The sequence below is a fragment of the Ovis aries genome, chromosome 22 (genome assembly GCF_016772045.2).
Source record: "Ovis aries strain OAR_USU_Benz2616 breed Rambouillet chromosome 22, ARS-UI_Ramb_v3.0, whole genome shotgun sequence".
NCBI classification, from domain to species: Eukaryota; Metazoa; Chordata; class Mammalia; order Artiodactyla; family Bovidae; genus Ovis; species Ovis aries.
This window is the reverse complement of record NC_056075.1, coordinates 33,175,663-33,194,412: the sequence shown is the minus strand read 5'-3', so window position 1 is coordinate 33,194,412 and position 18,750 is coordinate 33,175,663. Positions and strand designations below refer to the sequence as shown.

Genomic DNA, 18,750 nt, shown 5'->3' with positions numbered 1-18,750 from the left:
AAAAGCAAAGGAAAAAAATAATCATACTGCGGATGCATGCTTGCGTGAGAAAACTTAGTGGGAGCGATGAAAAAATGCCATTAGATTAAGGAGGTTTATTGCTGAATTCCTTCCATTTTGTTGTTGTTGGTTTTTTTTTTTTTTTAAACCAGTCTCTTTGAAAGAAATACTGCATATTCAATTTGCACAGTTAGTTCAACTCTAAATCACTGTCATCATGGCTTAAACAACTGTTACGGGAAAAATAAATAAACAAAGCAGAAGTTAAATTAAATTCAAAAAAAAAAAACAACAAAGGCAGAAAAAAAAAAAAATCTACCAAAACATACGAAATCATGTAGATGGTCATTTTAAAGAATGTTCAAAGGTCATACGTGTTTTCATGTTAATAAAACTATAATGGCAAGAAAAATTAAAAAACAGTTTATCAACTATTTTAATGACTCAAAATGACATTAGCACCTGTAATCGGAGGAAGTGAAAGGCAAGGATTTAGGAAACATTCGCTGTGTTCTGAAAAAAAAGAACAAATTATACAAAGCCTTCACAATGTTTTTGTCGTTGTTTGTAAAAGCCTGGCCTTCTCAAAGGGCCCTCTGAGATTGCCTATGCAGTATTTCTAATTTCTTCTAGAGAATGACAAACCTCCTTAATTTAAATCGGGTGCAATAGACCACTGTAAAGGCATGCATCAGAACATTCAGGAACAGCCCAGTTAACATCAAACACTCGCACACACCCCCTCTGCTCCCCTAGCCCCCTCCTCATCCTTACTCAGACACATACAAAATAAGCAGACTGTATAAATCCCCGTCTAGGCATGCCTACTGCTCTCCGCTTACAGGCTCTGCAGTTATTTAAAAACACATTCCACTAGACTTACAATGTGCTTTTCATGCAACAATGAATGTTACTAGCTTTAAAAGGGCAGTCATGAAGCAATTAATTAAAATGCATAAACAAAAAGGCTGGCTAAGATGGGTTCCCCCCGCCCCACAACGTCCTGGCCTTGAATTTCTCCTGCCTCCCCCAGATAGAAGCCTGACATAAAAGAGTGGTCCTCAGAGTACAGCTCCCTTCCTCTATCCTGCTTATTCTAACTTACCATTGGTCTCCCCAGGCTGCTTGTCCCTTTTCCTCTTCTTCTTTTTCCCCTAGATAAACAGATGAAACACAGGGCATTATCTCAGGAAACAGATGGGAGGACGACAAAGTCTGGGCTCACCTGGAGAGGAGGTGGCAGGAGGAGGGACACCACCTGCCCTCTCCAGCCACACCCACTCCTGAGTGTTTTCCAACCCCCGGTTCCCTTTAGTCCAAGTGCCCTTCAACTGTGCTCCAGCTAGAAGAGGGCATGCCTAGCGGAAGAGATGGAATCAGTGGGGCAGACAGGAAGACTTCTTTTCCTATACATCTGTGTCCACCCTCAAACCCGATCCAGAGCATCCATAAAAGTGGAAATGAGGCCTGGATGGGGAAAGTTTCACAGAGGTGTGGAGAGACAGGATTGGAAGTGGCCCAAGAGCCAAGGGACGAATGATTGACTTTGAGATGGCCATGAGAACCCCTTGCCCCATGCAAATCTCTTACTAAGGCCAAAAGCTGCTCACTTGGAATCAAAAAATTAAGACTTAGTAGGGGATTTTCTTAGCACTGTAGTGTGGGTCTTGATTTTAAAGTCAGAAGGGGGAAAAAAAAAGCGAAATAAAACCAGAAACTATCTGAGCTCCTTTTCAAACTGCTGAGTGGACATCCATAAAGGAGAACATTTGGTCCTCACCATTTTCCACTTGTGTAATGACTGTAATACTCCTAGTAATATGGACTCCCCTGTAGCTCAAATGGTAAAGTAACTGCCTGCGATGCAGGAGACCAAGGTTTGATCCCTGGGTTGGGAAGTTCCTCTGGAGAAGGGAATGGCTATCCACTCCAGTATTCTTGCCTGGAGAATACCATGGACAGAGAAGCCTGGCAGGCTACAGTCCATGGCGTAGCAAAGAGCTGGACACGACTGAAGTGACTAGCAATAACAGCTCCCATTTATTGAGCACATACTATGTGCCAGACATGGCTCTAAGTGTGCTATGCCTAGAGACCCATTTATCCTCACACAATCCTGTTCAACAAGCACGATCACCATCAGATTTTCCAGATAAGGACGCTGAGATACAGGGTGCATGCAGTTTCCTGAAATGACACAGCTATCAGATGATGCTGTCGACGGGAACCCAGGTGACCTCAGTTCTACAGCCCTTATCCACTAGGCTATGCTACCTTCATATTTATTGCCTTGTCCTCTGAGGAAGGCTCTTAATGGATTATGGGTCAAGCATTGCATGGAGTCATTCACATTCTCCACCTGACCCTCCCTGCTATCTTGACAGTCTGGCCCCAGATGTGGATATGCAAAGGGAATGGGGATGAATGCTGCAGAGGTAACTACCTCCTTCCTTATCTGAAACTAGTTCTCCCTCACCCCAATAGCTCTGGTCCCATCCACGTGAATTAGCTGCCTGGTCTATATGAAATGTCACAAGCAAAATGTCACGTCTATTTGTTTCAGAATATCCAGATATCCTTTGCCTCATGGTTGGCTTAGTTTGGGCTTCCCTGATAGCTCAGCTGGTAAAGAATCTGTCTGCAATGCAGAAGACCTCCCTTCGATTCCTGGGATGGAAAGATCCCCTGGAGAAAGGATAGGCTACCCACTCCAGTATTCTTGGGCTTCTCTGGTGGCTCAGCTGATAAAGAATCTGTCTGTAATGTGGGAGACCTGGGTTCGATCCCTGAGTTGGGAAGATCCCCTGGAGAAGGGAAAGGCTGCCCACTCCAGTATTCTGGCCTGGAGAATTCCATGGACTATATAGTCCATTGGGTCGCAAAGAGTTGAACATGACTGAGTAACTTTCACAAGTTCTCATGGTGTGTTGACATCAACTCAAAAAGAAACCAGAAAGAAAAGCCATAGGCAGAAAACCTGAGAACCCACACGGCTCTGTGAGGGGGACGCCAAGGCAGGGATGCCTCAGAGTCTTAGATCTACCTGAGGGCTGAGGGTCAAGAGTCCTAGAGAAAGCCTGTCAAATCTGGGGGCCTGTGGCATCAGGGAAATCTGTCTGGGCCCTCATTGTTTCCACTAGAAACATGTTCCATTCCTTGGCATACAACTTTAAAAAAGAAACAAAGAAAGGAGTTTGTGTGCTTTTTCATGAGCCCTAGCAGCCCACCTTCATGTCTGTGCCTAGCAGCCCACCTTCATGTCTGTGCCTCCCTACGCCAGCAGCAAAGCGCTACCCAGCCATCCTGGAACAGGCAGGAGGAGCTAGCTTCAGTTCATTTAGGAACCTGGAAGAAAACCGCAGCCAGGCACAGAAATGGTTCAGATGCTGCACTGCCTGGAACTGAACCATTTCTGTGCCTGGCTCACCCATGTTCAATCTCCTGAAATATATTCTGAAAGGCAGATGACAATTCCTTCACCCCTGGGAAGCCATCCATGTGGGATACAAAACTGAGATGTTCATGACTGAGGCAATGACTGTTCAGACTAAAGGCTTCTAGAGGGCAGGGACTGTGTTTTTACTGGAAGAGGATATGAAACAATGAATCAACACTGCAAAGTAAATTAGGGAGATGCCTTTCAAGGGAGGTGGCCCCCTTGTTATCTCTTTAAATGTAACAAAAGAAAGAAAAGGCCTCAAATAGGGTGGTGAGGAAAAACCCACGATATGCAAACTACTGGGGATTTATCTCATTGACTCAGTACAGAAGAGCTGGAAAGGAAGTAACTTCTATTACAATGTCACGGGTTAGACATTACTCTCTGACCGAAATATTTTTTGTGTGTGTTCCAGAGTGTGTACCAAGTCCAACCCCCCAAATGCGACTGTTTTACTCAATTCTATGCAGCTAAGGTAGCATATAAAGGCTTCTATCACCACCGGGCTGGAAAAGCAGGAACGTGCAACTGGCATAAGGATATTAGCTCAGAAAACTTTTTCCAGAAGAACCTTCAGAACTTGACAACACCCAGAGTAATTTATAGAAGCTTCTATGTCAAGTCAGTAAAAGAAAATGCTAAATAGCTTCCACCACAATTGAACCTCTGAACAGTTTAATTCTTGTTCCAGACCACTTCCTGAGATGATAGAGGAAGTGAATGAGAGGAAGGAGAGAATGAAAGGAGGAACAAACGGAGGGCTGTGTGTGCAAAGCCATGTGCAATGAGCCACTCATAAAGGAATCTGACAGTACCCCTTGGAAGTGGTAAAGCTCCTACAGCCCCAAATCCAGGTATTACCTCTAAACGTGATCTCTCAAGTCTTTTCAGGGGTCCCCTATTACACCAAACCTCATCCCAATGTAAAACCAAGCTAAAATCATTTCAAGTGTCTTGAGAACCTTCTGAAACCTAGAAAACATTTCTTAAGAAGCCTTGGGCAATATCTTGTCTTGAGTCCAGGAAAGTCCATGGCAGTATTCTTTTGAAGCTCTCACAAAGTCAGCCCATACCTTTGTGGAGACAGAACACTATACAGCTCCAGGAGGTAATGTGCACACAGACCACGGTGTGAATGGCACACCCTAAAGTTGTGCAGTGCACGCCCTGCACAGCTGTACACGAAGGCTATCGTCTGACCCAAAATGTCTACTGGGGATAGGATACCTAGAGAGTAGCTGAATTCCTCTCTGTGGTACCATTCTAGATTCCTCAAAGAACTGGGTCTGTAGCAGGGAGAAGATGGAGATGAACTCTAAGAACTTCTGACCCGGAACCAGGAGAGCAGCTGTCCTGAAATGAGATGGGTCTTGTGTGGGGAGCTGCAGGGCCTGCCTGCTGCTGGCAGTCTCCACCTCGAGGTCAGGTGAGGTCAGCAAGCCTGTGGGAGAGCGTTAGCTTTCTTATCCTCTTCCTTTCAGCTCCCGAAGAAAGGCTCCTCCACCGCGCACATGCTGAGGACGAATGGAAAGGTCCCAAGCAGTTAAGAGCCCGCACCTGACTGTCTGTGAGTGACGAGGGCTCTGAGAGGAGCCAGTGTGTCATTGGGAAGTACAAGCACTGACTCCTGTTTCGACTCCCCAGGAGGAATCTGTTCTATTGCTGAGTCAAGTGTGTGAGACCTACGAGGAGACTGGTGGCTGTGGAGATGGAGACACAGGTGTCTCGGTCCTCCCCAAGCACATGGCAAAGAGTGGAGAAGCACGCGCGTGTGCAAAGGTGTGAGACCAAAGAGTGATGACACTTGGAACAGCGGGGCAGTGGAAGCAGAAACCAGTCTTATTCCAGGACCCACACATTCAAAGCAGATGTCTTGTGCTTCCTGGTTAAGTTCTGAGACAGCTCTGATTTAACTCAATCCCCTCAACACTGCGCTGACAGTAAGCTCACAAACAGCAGTGACTGAATGGATCTCAGCTCACATACACAGAGAGCTTCCCCACCACAGGTGAAGGCCAGAGGACAGCTAGGTCAGGGAGCACGGAGGGTAGAAGAACCATCCACGGCTCAGTACCATCAACAAGAAACAGGAGGAGATGCCTGCTGCCAGCATTAAGACGGGTTCTGTCTGGCCCCAAAGAGTGGATGGTAAAAAGCACTTCGTGAAACTAAGTGCCACGTAATGAAGTATGAGGCAAAATAAGAGACATTACGTCCTTTAGAGAGGAGAACGAGCCCAGAACTTGAGTTCCTGGGCCAAAAACCAGACTAAGAAAGAATGCTGAGGGTGACAGAAGAGAGCCAGTTTATGGGAGAAGAATCCACAGTGTCACAATCACTGTGACCAGTAAAGACAACAACCCCTACAGTGTTTTCTGAAACGAAGGAGAAGGGATTAGGCAAATCCCAGAGCCAACAAAAGGCTGAGGGACACACACATCACCCCACACACACACCTCCCTTGTGTCACTTCATCCATTCTGCCAAAAGATGGCTTCTACTGCCTACTTACTTTCAGAGATATTCCCATCATGCCTCTCTCAAGATGCACTAGGCTTCCAACTTCTACTGTACCACATCCTAAACCAACGGTTTCATTTTTCCCTCATAAGGGTGAAGGCCCTGCTAGAACAGCCACAAAGAAGCAAATGTTCTTCTTCCAGCTGGCATCACTGCTGAGAAACACACAGGCCTCGCTGGGTGTATTCTAGAGCCACGTCTCTTCAAAGATGTGGGCAGAAGGTGTGAACAGCCCTAACCTGGCCCCACAGGTCCCCTGAGCCGGAACGCCAGCCCCCTTCCTCCTTCTTGAAGAACTACCCCATGTTTATAGAGCCCTGCAGGAGGCTAAGACACAACCCTCCAATCTGGTGCTGGGGTAAGGTGCTAACAGTCACAGCTGGCAGACTGAGTGGTGCTGAAGCCCGATTCAGGTTGGCAGGTCACATCTCCTTTGTCCAGATGGACATCCACCCCATTGCTATAGCCTCTAGTCCCGAGAAAAAGGAGCCACCTACATAGTTATCCCGTGCGGACCAGCCGGGGTACAGCTGCATGTGAAGCTGTCGCTCCTTTCGGGCCAATTCGTAGTACTTTGCTTGCTCTTCTCTGGACAGCGCGTGCCACTGGAGGAGACAGGGTGAGGGGGGAGAGAGACACGCAGAAACGTCACAAACCACACTGTGGCCGGGGGACGGACAGTGCTTCCATCACAAACAGTGTCATCTGAAGACGCCTATGGTCTGCAGGGGCCTGGCACTAACAGGAGGGCCCAGACCAAACCTGACTTGTCGTCTATGATGTTCAAGCCTTTGCTCTCTGCAGGTGGGGAAGACCAGGGTGCGGCTGCTGTGAACACCATTCGAAGGCAGAGTTACTGCTGCCACCTCCACGAAGACCATGGAAGGAGTCAAGAGTATGGCTGAAGGGAAAGGACGCTCCAAACCAACGGGGACAGGGGCACGTCACGCCACCCACCACGTCCCTTTCTGGCCCTCCTCTTCCAGCAGGCACGCCACTTACCCTCCGGCCCAGGATCTGGTTGATGGCTGCACTTTCTTTCAACGTGCACTCGGCTACAACCTTTGCTCTCATTTCCTTCATATACAACATGAATGCATTAAGAGGTTTCTTTATGTGGGGCTTCTTCTTTTCTTCTTCCTTTTTGGAGTCCTGATGCTTTCTGGATAGGGACAAAACAGACAGACGCAACCCCAATGAACAACCTTGAGGTCAGCTTCCTCCACACCAGAAAGCCCGCCCCCTTGCCTGCTCAACGCCTTAAGTGACTCAGAAAAAGCACACTTCTACCGGGTCTTCTCCATCCTGGGAAATGGAACAAAAACAGCCTGGGGGTAGGGGATGAGAGAGATTTTGTCATCACTTCCTCAAGGTTTCAGTTCAGTTGCTCAGTCGTGTCTGACTCTTTGCAACCCTATGAACTGCAGCACACCAGGCCTTCCTGTCCATCACCAACTCCCGAAGTTTACCCAAACTCATGTCCATTGAGCTGGTGATGCCATCCAACCATCTCATCCTCTGTCGTCCCCTTCTCCTCCTGCCCCAAATCCCTCCCAGCATCAGAGTCTTTTCCAATGAGTCAGCTCTTTGCATCAGGTGGCCAAAGTATTGAAGTTTCCGCTTCAACATCAGTCTTTCCAATGAACACCCAGGACTGATCTCCTTTAGGATGGACTGGTTAGATCTCCTTGCAGTCCAAGAGACTCTCAAGGTTTACAAACACAAAATTTTCCCCAGCCAGAGGGAAAAGCACACTGTGACCGTTTCCATCTTGGCCAGTGTCTCTTGCGGCATCAGGGATGGAAGGTGCATGTGCGGTCAATCGTGTCCGACTCTTTGTGACCCCATGGACTGCAGCCCACCAGGCTTCTCGGTCAATGGGATTTCCCAGGCAAGAATACCGGACTGGGTTGCCATTTTCTCCTCCAGGGAACCTTCTCAGCCCAGGGATCAAACCCGAGTCTCCTGCGTCTCCTACACTGGCAGGCAGAAGTGCTTGCAAATCCCAGCCCCTCCAAGGACACAAAGAAAGAGCTGTGTTCTCCCCGACAGTGGGCACATGCCTCCCTCTCTGTAAGGCAGGTGCTTACTGAAGTCTGACCAACCTCGGGCAGGGCCACCACCCAGGCCCCGCGGGCTAAACACACGGTGAAGCAGAAGAGGAGGACACTTACGCGCTGTGGAGTGAGCCGACGTCACTCTGCGAGGACTCCTGTTTGACTGTCGGCGTGACTATGGCCGGGTGGGGAATGCCAGTCGTGTGCAGAGTGTGATGTGGTGGGACCATGTGGGGAGGGAACCTGGAAGACAGAAAGCTGTGTAAATCGTCAGAATCAACATGAATGAATGGGGAGGGATGTGTGCACACAATCACAAGGAAAGAAAGAGAGAAACAGCACGCAACACTCACATGAAAGCCACCCAAGGCATATGAAACCTGTCAGCATTAATCAGGGACAGATTAAACATAATGACTCTCGTAATGTCATTAAAGCCAATCTTCCCCTTCATTATTGCTACTGACATGAGACATTACGATTGCTAACATCTTCAGCAAAAGACAAGTTCAGCTGGTATACTTGGGCGACAAAGTAGGCTTGGACTACTTGCTGGAGACCACAAGTCCACTGGTTTGGGAGGACATTGTTAGTGGCATCTAAGACTATTTCTTAAGTCCTAATCAGCACTAGAATGAAAGATGAAATCTTTTGTTGCATATTGACAGCTAAATAAAATATTAACGTGGCTGAAGTATACATACATTTTTTGACAACGCCGCGCATGCCTCATTAGGCCTCATTCTGTTGATGGGAACGCAATAAAATTTTTATTTCTCTTTTGCTGCTGTGGTCCCATCGTTTTGACAGTAATGGGAGAGAGTGAGGCAGAAAGATGGGGGGAATCCAAATCACTGCCATCTGGTTCCCAACATACGTCACAGATGTTTTAAATAACTTTGTATCAGAGATGGCCCCAAAAGAGCATTTTACACAGACAACCCCCCTGAGTGAAGCTTTGAATTCTGGGATTTGTATATCCTTTCCCACTCTAAAATTCTAGGGTTCCTAAATTATTTTTACTTAAAATACTGCCTATGCATTAGAAGACCTTATAAAGAATGATCAGAATTACTAATAAAGAAAAGAATAGTCTGTGTTTTTCCTCTAACACTGTTTACTTTCAGGCATGTTATTTTGGACATGGTTTAAGCTGTAAATTGGCATTTCTCAACCATGCAAACTAGCCAGAACATTCAGAGCTAATTTTAAAATGCTCTTGGTTCATCTCCAAACTGACAACAGGATGCAACCTATGCTACTGCTGCTGCTAAGTCGCTTCAGTCGTGTCCGACTCTGTGCGACCCCACAGACAGCAGCCCACCAGGCTCCCCCGTCCCTGGGATTCTCCAGGCAAGAACACTGGAGTAGGTTGCCATTTCCTTCTCCAATGCAGGAAAGTGAAAAGTGAAAGTGAAGTTGCTCAGTCATGTCCGACTCTCAGCGACCCCATGGACTGCAGCCTACAAGGCTTCTCCGCCCATGGGATTTTCCAGGCAAGAGTACTGGAGTGGGGTGCCATTGCCTTCTCTGGATGCCACCTATAGCTCTAGTCTTTTCTGATGATACACTTGGAGTCACAATTTGTTCTCGGTTAGAAGAACCACCCTCTTAAAGGAATGTACATTACTGTACAGAAAGGTGGAATGAGGGATTACAAGGGGTGATTCCCCCAAAGAAAAAAAAGGGCAGCCCCCAGGTTCTGCCCTGACAAGATCAGGCAAGTTCAGGTGAAGGGGGAACCCAGATCAAGCAACTGCTGCCTTCAGCATAAATCCATGGCCACCCCACGTAGCAACCAGGGAAGGACCACCTGCTCTTTAGGGAGTCAGTTCTGCCGGTCACTGGAGGTGCTAATGAGACTTTGTTGTGACAGTTAGTTCACAAGGATCCTGTACTTATTTGCAAGGTTCTTTTCCTATGTGGACTGGAAATCTAAGTAGTTTTCATTTTACCAAAAGAATGTAGCAAATGTTCAGCAGAAGAAAGCTGAAAAACTAAAAGTCCTTACTGACTCTGCACAGATCAACAGAGAAACTACCAATAAATAATGCAGATTTTTGAAGAGGGCCCAAAATCACAGTGGGCATTTGACTTGGAATTTCTACCCTGATGTGGCTTTCTCCCATAGCTGCCTTGACAAATTTACCAAAGTTTGGTAACAACAGCATGATTTTTTAATAAGAGTCATGTGAGTTCTCTTAGGGTGTCAAGAAAAAGAAAAAAAAAGAAAAGAAAAACCCTGAGAGAGAGAGAGAGACTGAGGGGAAAAAAAAAGTAACTTCCATTCCCATCCCCTCTCCCCCAACAAAAAATAAAGAACAAAGCTTGGGAGGTACTTGGGCTCCCAAGTTACACCCTGTTCCTTCCCAGAGTTTGAAGGCCTCTGAGAAAACGTAAGTTAAGAACATGTGTTCTTTGAAGCCCTTGGGTGAAGCAGTGGGTGGAGTGGCAGCTTTTACTGTGAATTTTAAAGGCTTGACATTCCTCAAATACATACATTCCCTTCCTGCTGAATGAGAATATGTGTACAGACAGAGAGAGAGAGAAGGGGGAGAGATAAAAAACACTCTGTGTGCATGTATGTGTGTGTGTGTGTGTGTGTGTACACCAAACACCACAGTGCGACACCAGAATCTGAGTACATTCTGGGGTGGGGAAACATTTCTAGTGTAGCCATGAAGACCAAATACTTCCAAGTTCACATACCCACACCCATATTCCTATACCTGAGAAATGTATGGCAGAGAAAGGGACTCACGTATGAGTGTGTGTGTGTGTATGGGATATACACATACTTTCATGTAAGAAATTCCTTTCTGCAGACAACTATTTCGTGCAATGCAATAAACACCCTAAAAATTCTAAGCAGCTCATTATATCCCCCCGTCTGCTTTCATGGCTCCAAGCCAGAATATAATGATGAACCTTAACTTGTTAAGGACAACTAATTTTTGTTTCTGGCTGTCTCAGGGGCTTCTGCCTCCCCCACTCGCGCTTTCCTTCACTGTTGACACGTTTCTGTTAACTGGATGTCATCTGCCGGCCTTGATTTTATGCACAAGCAGTGGGATGCATTTTCCTGTGCAACAAGCCTGCTTTGAGCCGCATTAGGTTTGTCATTATTCTCTCATTTCCCCCCTTGCACTTGTAACATTTCATCTCTTCCTGCCTTATTTTTTGTGAGCCACGGTGCACCCACATTATGGTTTATACATGATCTCGCTCCCTTTGAAGCCGGCAGATTTCAGAGCCCGCTCTCGTCAGGAGAAGAGCCTTGCGCCAATTTAGCAGGCTGAGGGCCCGGAGCTCCAACATCTCAATCTAAAGGGGGTCACAGGGTGGCACAAGTGAGTGTCAGCAAGAGCTGTTTAATTGCCAATCTAGGCTTCTCCATGGTGTTTAAAGTATAATGACCCATCACTTAATTCTGAGAAGCCCTGGCCCCGCTGCTGAAGAGAATGAATATCAAAGGGTGTTCTGGAACAGGGCAAGCTGCCTACATTCCCTTAACTGCCATAAGTATAATAGACCCATACTTCTGTCGCCCCATTACCACAATAATGTATTTAATTTGCTGTATACGCTTTTTAACTAGCTACCTTTCATAAGGCCTACCTGGGGAATCGGCCGCCTACCCCCCACACCTCGAGCCCCCTAACCTTCCCTCCCACCGTTCCCTTCCTCTCCTCCACCCCCTGCCCACCTAGAAATCATCGGCTAACCTCCTAATGATAATTCAATCAATAAGCTTAACCTCAATCCCTATCCTACGATTACTGCACCGCTTTTAACCTCTGGAACGCACCGAAGAAACAAACACGAAAAACAGCCCAGCGCGTCGGAGGAATGCTGGTTCAGAGGAGGTAAGCCGTGGGTCCACGGTGCTCAGGAGCAGTTCTCCTCCTGGGAGACTCCCTATTCGTTCCCAGGCTTTCCAAGGTTGTGGTAACATTACTTAATGAGAATAACCTTCCTCTTCTTGCTAGAGAAGAGGACACACAAGCATTTTCCCGCCTAACCAATACTGGTGTGGATTTAGAAACTGACATGATTTATCACAGGTGGGAAACAGATCTTTACGGCTGCACAATACCCATGGCGTGATGACAAACACGCCACAATTTATGCTTCTTCATGAGTGTGGTTCTTACTCTTTCCTCCACCAAAATCACTGTTTCCTAAGTAGGAAAAGAGGCATCGTGGCCCGTCTTTCCAACCCTTCCTTTGGTCTAGGGTCCTCATGCTGGCTACAGAGATTGGGGAAGGAGGCTGGGAGGTGGCATCCCTGCCATGTAAATGCATGCTAATTTAATTAGGTGCCATCCTCAAAATGGATTTGTTGTTGCAGCCCATCAGGAAAGTCTAAACCTCCACCGATTTAATTAACTTGACTGAAAATCAGATGAACAGAAAATAAAACTATCATTAGGAGCAATTAGTGATTACTTAAACATACTGCTGCCAACCAGTTTGTAAATAAACGAGCAGTCACTGAAAAATTAGCCAGAATTAATTAGAAAGGGGGGAAAGAGAACATGGGGGTTAAAAAGATCTAGGTACACACATGTGGGTATATGTGTATGTGTTCTATATACATTTATACGCTTAAAGACGTGTGAACGTATACACAGTCAAAGTGAAGTCGCTCAGTCGCGTCTGACCCTTTGCGACCCCATCGACGGTAGCCTACCAGGCTTCTCCATCCATGGGATTTTCCAGGCAAGAATACTGGAGTGGGTTGCCATTTCCTTCTCCAGGGCATCTTCCCGACCCCGGGATCGAACCCAGGTCTCCCGCAACGCAAACAGATGCTTTACCCTCTGAGCCACCAGGGAGGATTTTTTTAAACTTCAAAAAATTTAGAGCCGCACAGGCCAACATGGTCTTCATCAGCCACATATGGCTACTGTGTACTTGAAATGTGTCCAGGCCAAATTGAAAAGTGTTGTAAGTGTGAAATATACATCAGATTCCAAAACTAAGTACACAAAAAGTTAAGAATTCATTAATAGTTGCTTACAGTGATAATGTGTCAGAATGATATTTTGACTAATTAGGTTGAATAAAATCAATCATTAAAAACTGAGTTTTCTTTTCTCTTCTTTTAAAACATATGGCTACTAGAAAACTTAAAATTCCCTTCGTATATTCCCTACATATAAGGCTCACCTTCCATTTCTACTGGACATTGCTACTTTAGACAGAGATGTGTTTGGGTAGGTGGGCGAGAGGGGAATGCTCTTTTTTGCTTAAGAGCCTGGAGCTTTGCAAAGACCAATAACCCTCCCTTCAAATTCTTCTTTGTATATACAATAATAAACTTACCTACATCCTTTCCTTTCTTCCCTGGTTTAGGGCAACAGAGAAATAACACTTTAAAAAGCTCCCCACGTCCTAATTATTTCTTCCTGCCTTCTTAAATTCTTAAAAATACTGACTCAGTAATTCAACCTTAAAATTGTGGCATCACCTACCTGGGAAATTCAGAGCAATTTTTTCAGGATTTTCTAGGAGAAAAGCCTAACACTCTATGGGTCTTTCACCCTTAGACCTACACATAACAGACCTGACCGGATGGTCTGGGAGCATCCAGAGAACTTTCTGAAAATAGACTCATGACTTTGGTTGAAGGTGCTGGGTCTTGGAACTCACCTGGACATGGAAGCGTTGACAGTCAGAGCTGTGGGGTAGGGGTGACGGAATCCTCCTGTCGTGATGGGGTACACTGGCTGACCTTGCCTACAAAGAGCGGGGTACATGGTGAGAACGTGCAAATGGGGGTGGGAGTGGGGAAAAGGAAAAGAAGAAAAAGGAAAAGTTCTCTCTGCACAGTAAGCTTTATTCTCATTTGATCAGAACAAAAATCTTGGGGATTGTACAGGAAGGATCAAAGGGAAGAAACACAGAACAATTTGAATGCCATAAATCTGATAGGAATGGCTAATTAAATTTTATAACCTTTGCTTATGTCAATAGAGACCCTCTCCCCAAGCTGAAACTAGGTGTTTTGTTGTAATAATTAAAGGCGAAGTCTCGCTTGCTTTAATGGAGCCATCACACTAATTGAGGGCTACACATCCAAAGGAAAACAATAATGAATGTAAATTTATACCAAAATAAAGTGCAGTGAATCAAAGGACTTCAGTTGCGCTTTGGGCCTCTTTCGGTATTTAGATCTCGGTGAGAAAACATTAAATTAACAGAGCTTAATTTGTAGCCTTTTGTCAAATTAACAAGTGTTGACAAGAGTTACCGGGGGGAGAATCCCCAAGAAGAATTGTGGGTAACCAATAGACAATCACACCTCATTACAATAATTAAAAAATACAGCAACATGCAAAATAGCATCCTCATGAAAGACACACAACTTTTCCTGACAGAGGGTTGTCTGAGTTGGCTATTCCTTTTTATCTAGCCTTCAAATATCTCCCCATCAGCTGAATGGGGCAACTGATGACTGAGGACTAGTGGAGGCACAGCCCCACCCACTGAGGAAGAAGAAACAGGACACACATTCCCATCCACATCCACCCTTCCTAATAAAATTCAGGAGCAAAAACATAAACTGAAACTACACCTGGGCTTGGTATTTGGTACAGCCACTGTGTAATACAAGTGTTTTTTTTTTTTTTTTTTAAAAAAAGAACAGAAATTGTAGAATATGCTGAGCTGGAGAAATCAAGGTGGAACTGGGGAAAAGAGGTGAACCACTTTGAAACTGTATCTTCTTTAAGGTCATGAAAGGTTAACTTCCCCAAGACCCAAACTTGAGAGTTTTTCCACGATGTATTCCTGATAGGATTCAACAAATTGTCCTGTGTTTTTCAAATAGTAGAGATCACTGATACACATGAAGAAAGATATACACAAAAGCACACCATCATAAAGCACGTATCACACGCATGCACACAAACACAGTATGCTTATACGTTAAAGGACTTTCTGCTCTGATTTTAAAATACATGTTAAAGCTGTCTAGGAAAGGTTAATGGGTGGTGCTATAAAAGCAAGACTAGGTGATAGGAAGACAAACTGTCAAAGGCAGTTTGATGATGTGGAGCGCTGCCAAGACCTAGGGCTGATACTCAGAAAGGCCCCGTACCCTGTAGTGGGGATTCCAACGACCCCACACTCCCTCCCCTCAGAATTTGGTGAGCCGCTTAACATGCAAAGACTCTCAGAGAGAGATGTTGGTTGGAGAACATGGAGCTTCTCAAAAGACGCAAATTTCCACTGTGGCTGTCAATCTTGGGAATGACGGTTGGGGTGGGGGATGGGGTTGTGACCTCCCACTCCCACTCCCACTCCCTGATTTCAAAACCAACCCACTCCTCTGCTGCCTCAGTCCAATGACAGGACTCCAGTTTGGGCTGCCACCCTAAGAGGCAGGATAGGCCTCACAGGAGAGAAGCCCTCAGAGCCTTCTGCGATTCCCAAAGTACCTTAAGGGTATCTTTGTTCCCAGAGAAGAACCTAGAGCCTTTGGCGACCACGGGTTAAGAATGCTGAATATCAATAGCTTTTCTCTTATATCATCCATCTAAATGGCTATTGACTTGCCTGCTTTTCCACTGGGCAGATTAGCAAGCATCTTCCCCACAACTCCCCACCCATGGCCCTTCCTCCTCTCTCCTGTCTTCTGAAGACACACACACACACACACACACACACACACATACATGCACAGAATAAATAATAAGCATGCCCATGTAAGAAACAAAAAGGAAATTAAAAAATGGAACTCCTTACTGTGGTACTAACCATCCTAGCGGATGGGGGATTTGTCCTACGGTGCCAGGTGACAGCGGGTAGTACGGAGATATATCTGGAGGGTGCGGAGGCCGTGGGATTCCTGGAAGAAGAAGCCACAGTTTCGGTGCAAGAGAAAGAGAGAAGGGAAGAGAAACCATCAAGTGATGGGAACAGGGAGAGGATAAAGAGAGACATCGCCTCTGTAATCCTAGCATGAGCTGTTTTCCGTGAGTCTGATCCTAAGACTTGTCGGTAAGTTTCATCTCATTATCCCTCTGCACCAGCTTGAAAAATTCATCTTCTTCTAGATGGATCATACACTGGCTAAATACATACAGACTTAGAAAATGCTGGCTTGGATATTTCTGCCTCATGGGATCGGTATGATTATTTGAATTGGAAAAAAAAAATCTAAAGGAGCTGGCACATAGTAGGGGATGGAGTAATATTAGATTCCTTTGTCCTCACAACTTGTCATTTTCTTCTCTTTAATTCTAATGACTTTCCTGCATGAGAGTTACTCCTCTGGTTTCTAAAATACTTTTTGAGTTATAGCTTTTAGAAAGGTTACTTCTAAAAAAGAAATCAGCTTCTAAAAATTAACATCTAAAAACGTTGTGCTAAGTCACTTCAATCGTGTCCGACTTTGCGACCCTGTGGACTGTAGCCCACTAGGCTCTTCTGTCCATGGGACTTTCCAGGCAAGTGGGAAGTCCAGGGTGGGTTGCCATTTCCCTCCTCCAGGGGATCTTCCCAACCCAGGGATTGAATCAGTGTCTCTCACATCTCCAGCACTGGCAGGTGGGTTCTTTACCACTGTTTAAATCTGTCAAACTCTGCCTTGAAGATGAGCTGTAGGAGAAACTCGACCAATGCCTTGACACCGTATCTAAGGAAGAATCTGAACTGACCAGACCAGGAGATGCTGGAGGCCTGGTACACTTGGCTCTAGAACCTGGCTTTCTAGAGGGCAGAGGCCACCTCGGATGGGGTACTGCTGGACCATGAGGCTGCGGAGTGAGTTCTGAAGGTCCATGCACCACACACCCATTAGTTCCACAGGCACATATCCTGCAATTGAGAAATCCTTGGTTTCTTAGAAATCAAGAGGGCTGGGAACAATTCAGGCCCAGAGCAGTCGACCGACACCCCTCAAGTGGAAAGCAAAACGAACAATTCCTCAGAATTAAAACAGGACTGAAGGGAATGAGCTGTGTGTTCACAGATGAAAACTATTTCATTTTTTTAAAATTCGTTCAGGAAGCTTTTAATCTGTAAATTAAGCCTCCCTGGGTGACATTTTCATGCAGACACTGCTTTCTCTCTATTACAAAAACCAAACAGATTAGCTGGGCTTGGACCCTACACCAAGCCACTCGCACACTTGAAAGAATGTTCGCAGAGGAAAAGTAAACAGTCCACAGACGTTAATCATATGTTTTACGATAACCATTTAAAAGCTATTCCCTGTACTACCATTATTTAAATGAGACGTTGAAACTGCCATTCACTCGTGGAGCCTGGGGCCGGCTGGCGGCCTCCTCCAGCCATCCCAGCGCCAGGCTCGGTCCCCCACGAGCACAAAGGGGGCTCAGAGGCTGCTGAAAACCAGCTAATGTGTGGCTTCATTCAGGGGCAGCAAAGACGGCCTGAACAGGCAGTCTACCTCGGCCCAACATCCAACAATTCCTTCCGATCAAGTGACATGGAATAGCCATTCTGAATTCATCCTGCTAATTAACCAGCTAAGAAGAGAAACCAACGCCAGCAAGTGCATCGCCTGGCCGGAAAGAGACACCCTGGCCTTAGCTGTTCTCCCAAGACCACTCCAGTTTGTTTTAAATCTTGTTTCAGGGGAGCTACAAGTAACCTCGCCTTCTTCCTCTCCCCACTTCTGGGAAAAGGCACCTGGACGGAGCCACGTGGCATCTTCTGCCTGAGACCCTAATGGCTGTTCCTTGATGCAATGAGGAAACCACCTTGGACTTGGGTCTTCCTGTCTGTAAAATGGGCTTGAGAATAAAGACTCAGGATATTACAGGGGAAGAAGAGCCCATGAGCAAAGAGAATGCAGAACCCAGTGATGTGATCTCTCAAGGATACACCAAGTCATTGCCAAGGGACTATAGTCCCTTAGCCACCAAGGGAGCTGGGGCTTCAGGGAACCATGCTGTTAGGGCTCTTAAACTCCCATGGAGCTGAGGAGGAGTCCATGAGATGCCTCCAAAACCATTACCGCTTCCGAGCCTGTCTGAGGTTCTTGGAGTTATAAGCTACTCCTGAGAATAGCCACTCCTGAGAACAGAACTCATAGCAAGGTTCCCAAGAGAGCCCCTCAGGGGTGGCTGAAGCTCTGGAGAGACCTGAGCACTGAAAATGGACCTCTCCAAAGGGGAGGAGAGATCCACTCCCTCACCAGGCTCTGGTTTCCGGAAAGAGGTTCCTGGCCAACACGTGGGAGAGGAATAGGGGCCCCTCCACTGCCCCCAGCCCAAGTCCCCAAACCACCCCCTGGCCCCCGCCCACCGCAGCAGGTCCTCCAGTGGTCCCGGGACCAGCACCCTTCTCTGCACCCAAGCATGCGTCCTACCTGTTTTGGGGTCTACGTCAGCTGGTAAGTGTGGAGGTGGGTTTCCCGGCGTGAAGTGTTCATTGCTGTATGTGATAAGAGGCGTGAGAGGGTGGACATGATGCGGGTGCTGCACAACCGGCACTTTGTTCGACTGCAGGGAGGGAAAGACACAGTCACGCCGGCTCTGCAGCCCAGGAGCCCGACCCGGCAGCCCCGACAACGCCCTCCCACCTGGATTAATAAGCACAGAAGAGGACACAGTCACGGGCGGCCCAGGAGCCCGACCCGGGCAGCCCCAACCACACCCTCCCACCTGGATTCCTTCAGTGCAGTCAACCCCGCCTGGCCCTGGTCCCTGTACTAAAATAGCAGAGGGTGATGATTCAGCTCTCTGGGTAGGTGTACCT

The 18,750-nt window shown here is 46.6% G+C and overlaps 1 protein-coding gene across 50 annotated transcripts in view; it reads right to left on the bottom strand.

The window, feature by feature from the left end:
* The window catches only part of TCF7L2 (transcription factor 7 like 2), a 200,627-nt gene that overhangs the window by 8,603 nt on the left and 173,274 nt on the right, over positions 1-18,750 (bottom strand). For 13 of the 50 annotated variants that reach the window (XM_042238704.2, XM_042238680.1, XM_042238681.1 and 10 more), the window contains 8 exons: positions 18,362-18,494; positions 15,769-15,871; positions 13,672-13,758; positions 8,134-8,274; positions 6,962-7,121; positions 6,457-6,564; positions 1,106-1,154; positions 463-513 (listed from right to left, as the gene is read on the bottom strand). In XM_042238704.2, the coding sequence (XP_042094638.1) occupies positions 463-513; positions 1,106-1,154; positions 6,457-6,564; positions 6,962-7,121; positions 8,134-8,274; positions 13,672-13,758; positions 15,769-15,871; positions 18,362-18,494 (832 nt within the window). Of the gene's footprint in view, positions 1-462; positions 514-1,101; positions 1,155-6,456; positions 6,565-6,961; positions 7,122-8,133; positions 8,275-13,671; positions 13,759-15,768; positions 15,872-18,361; positions 18,495-18,750 lie in introns of all 50 variants that reach the window. The other 37 variants (XM_060404490.1, XM_060404494.1, XM_042238692.1 and 34 more) reach the window with 8 other exon arrangements.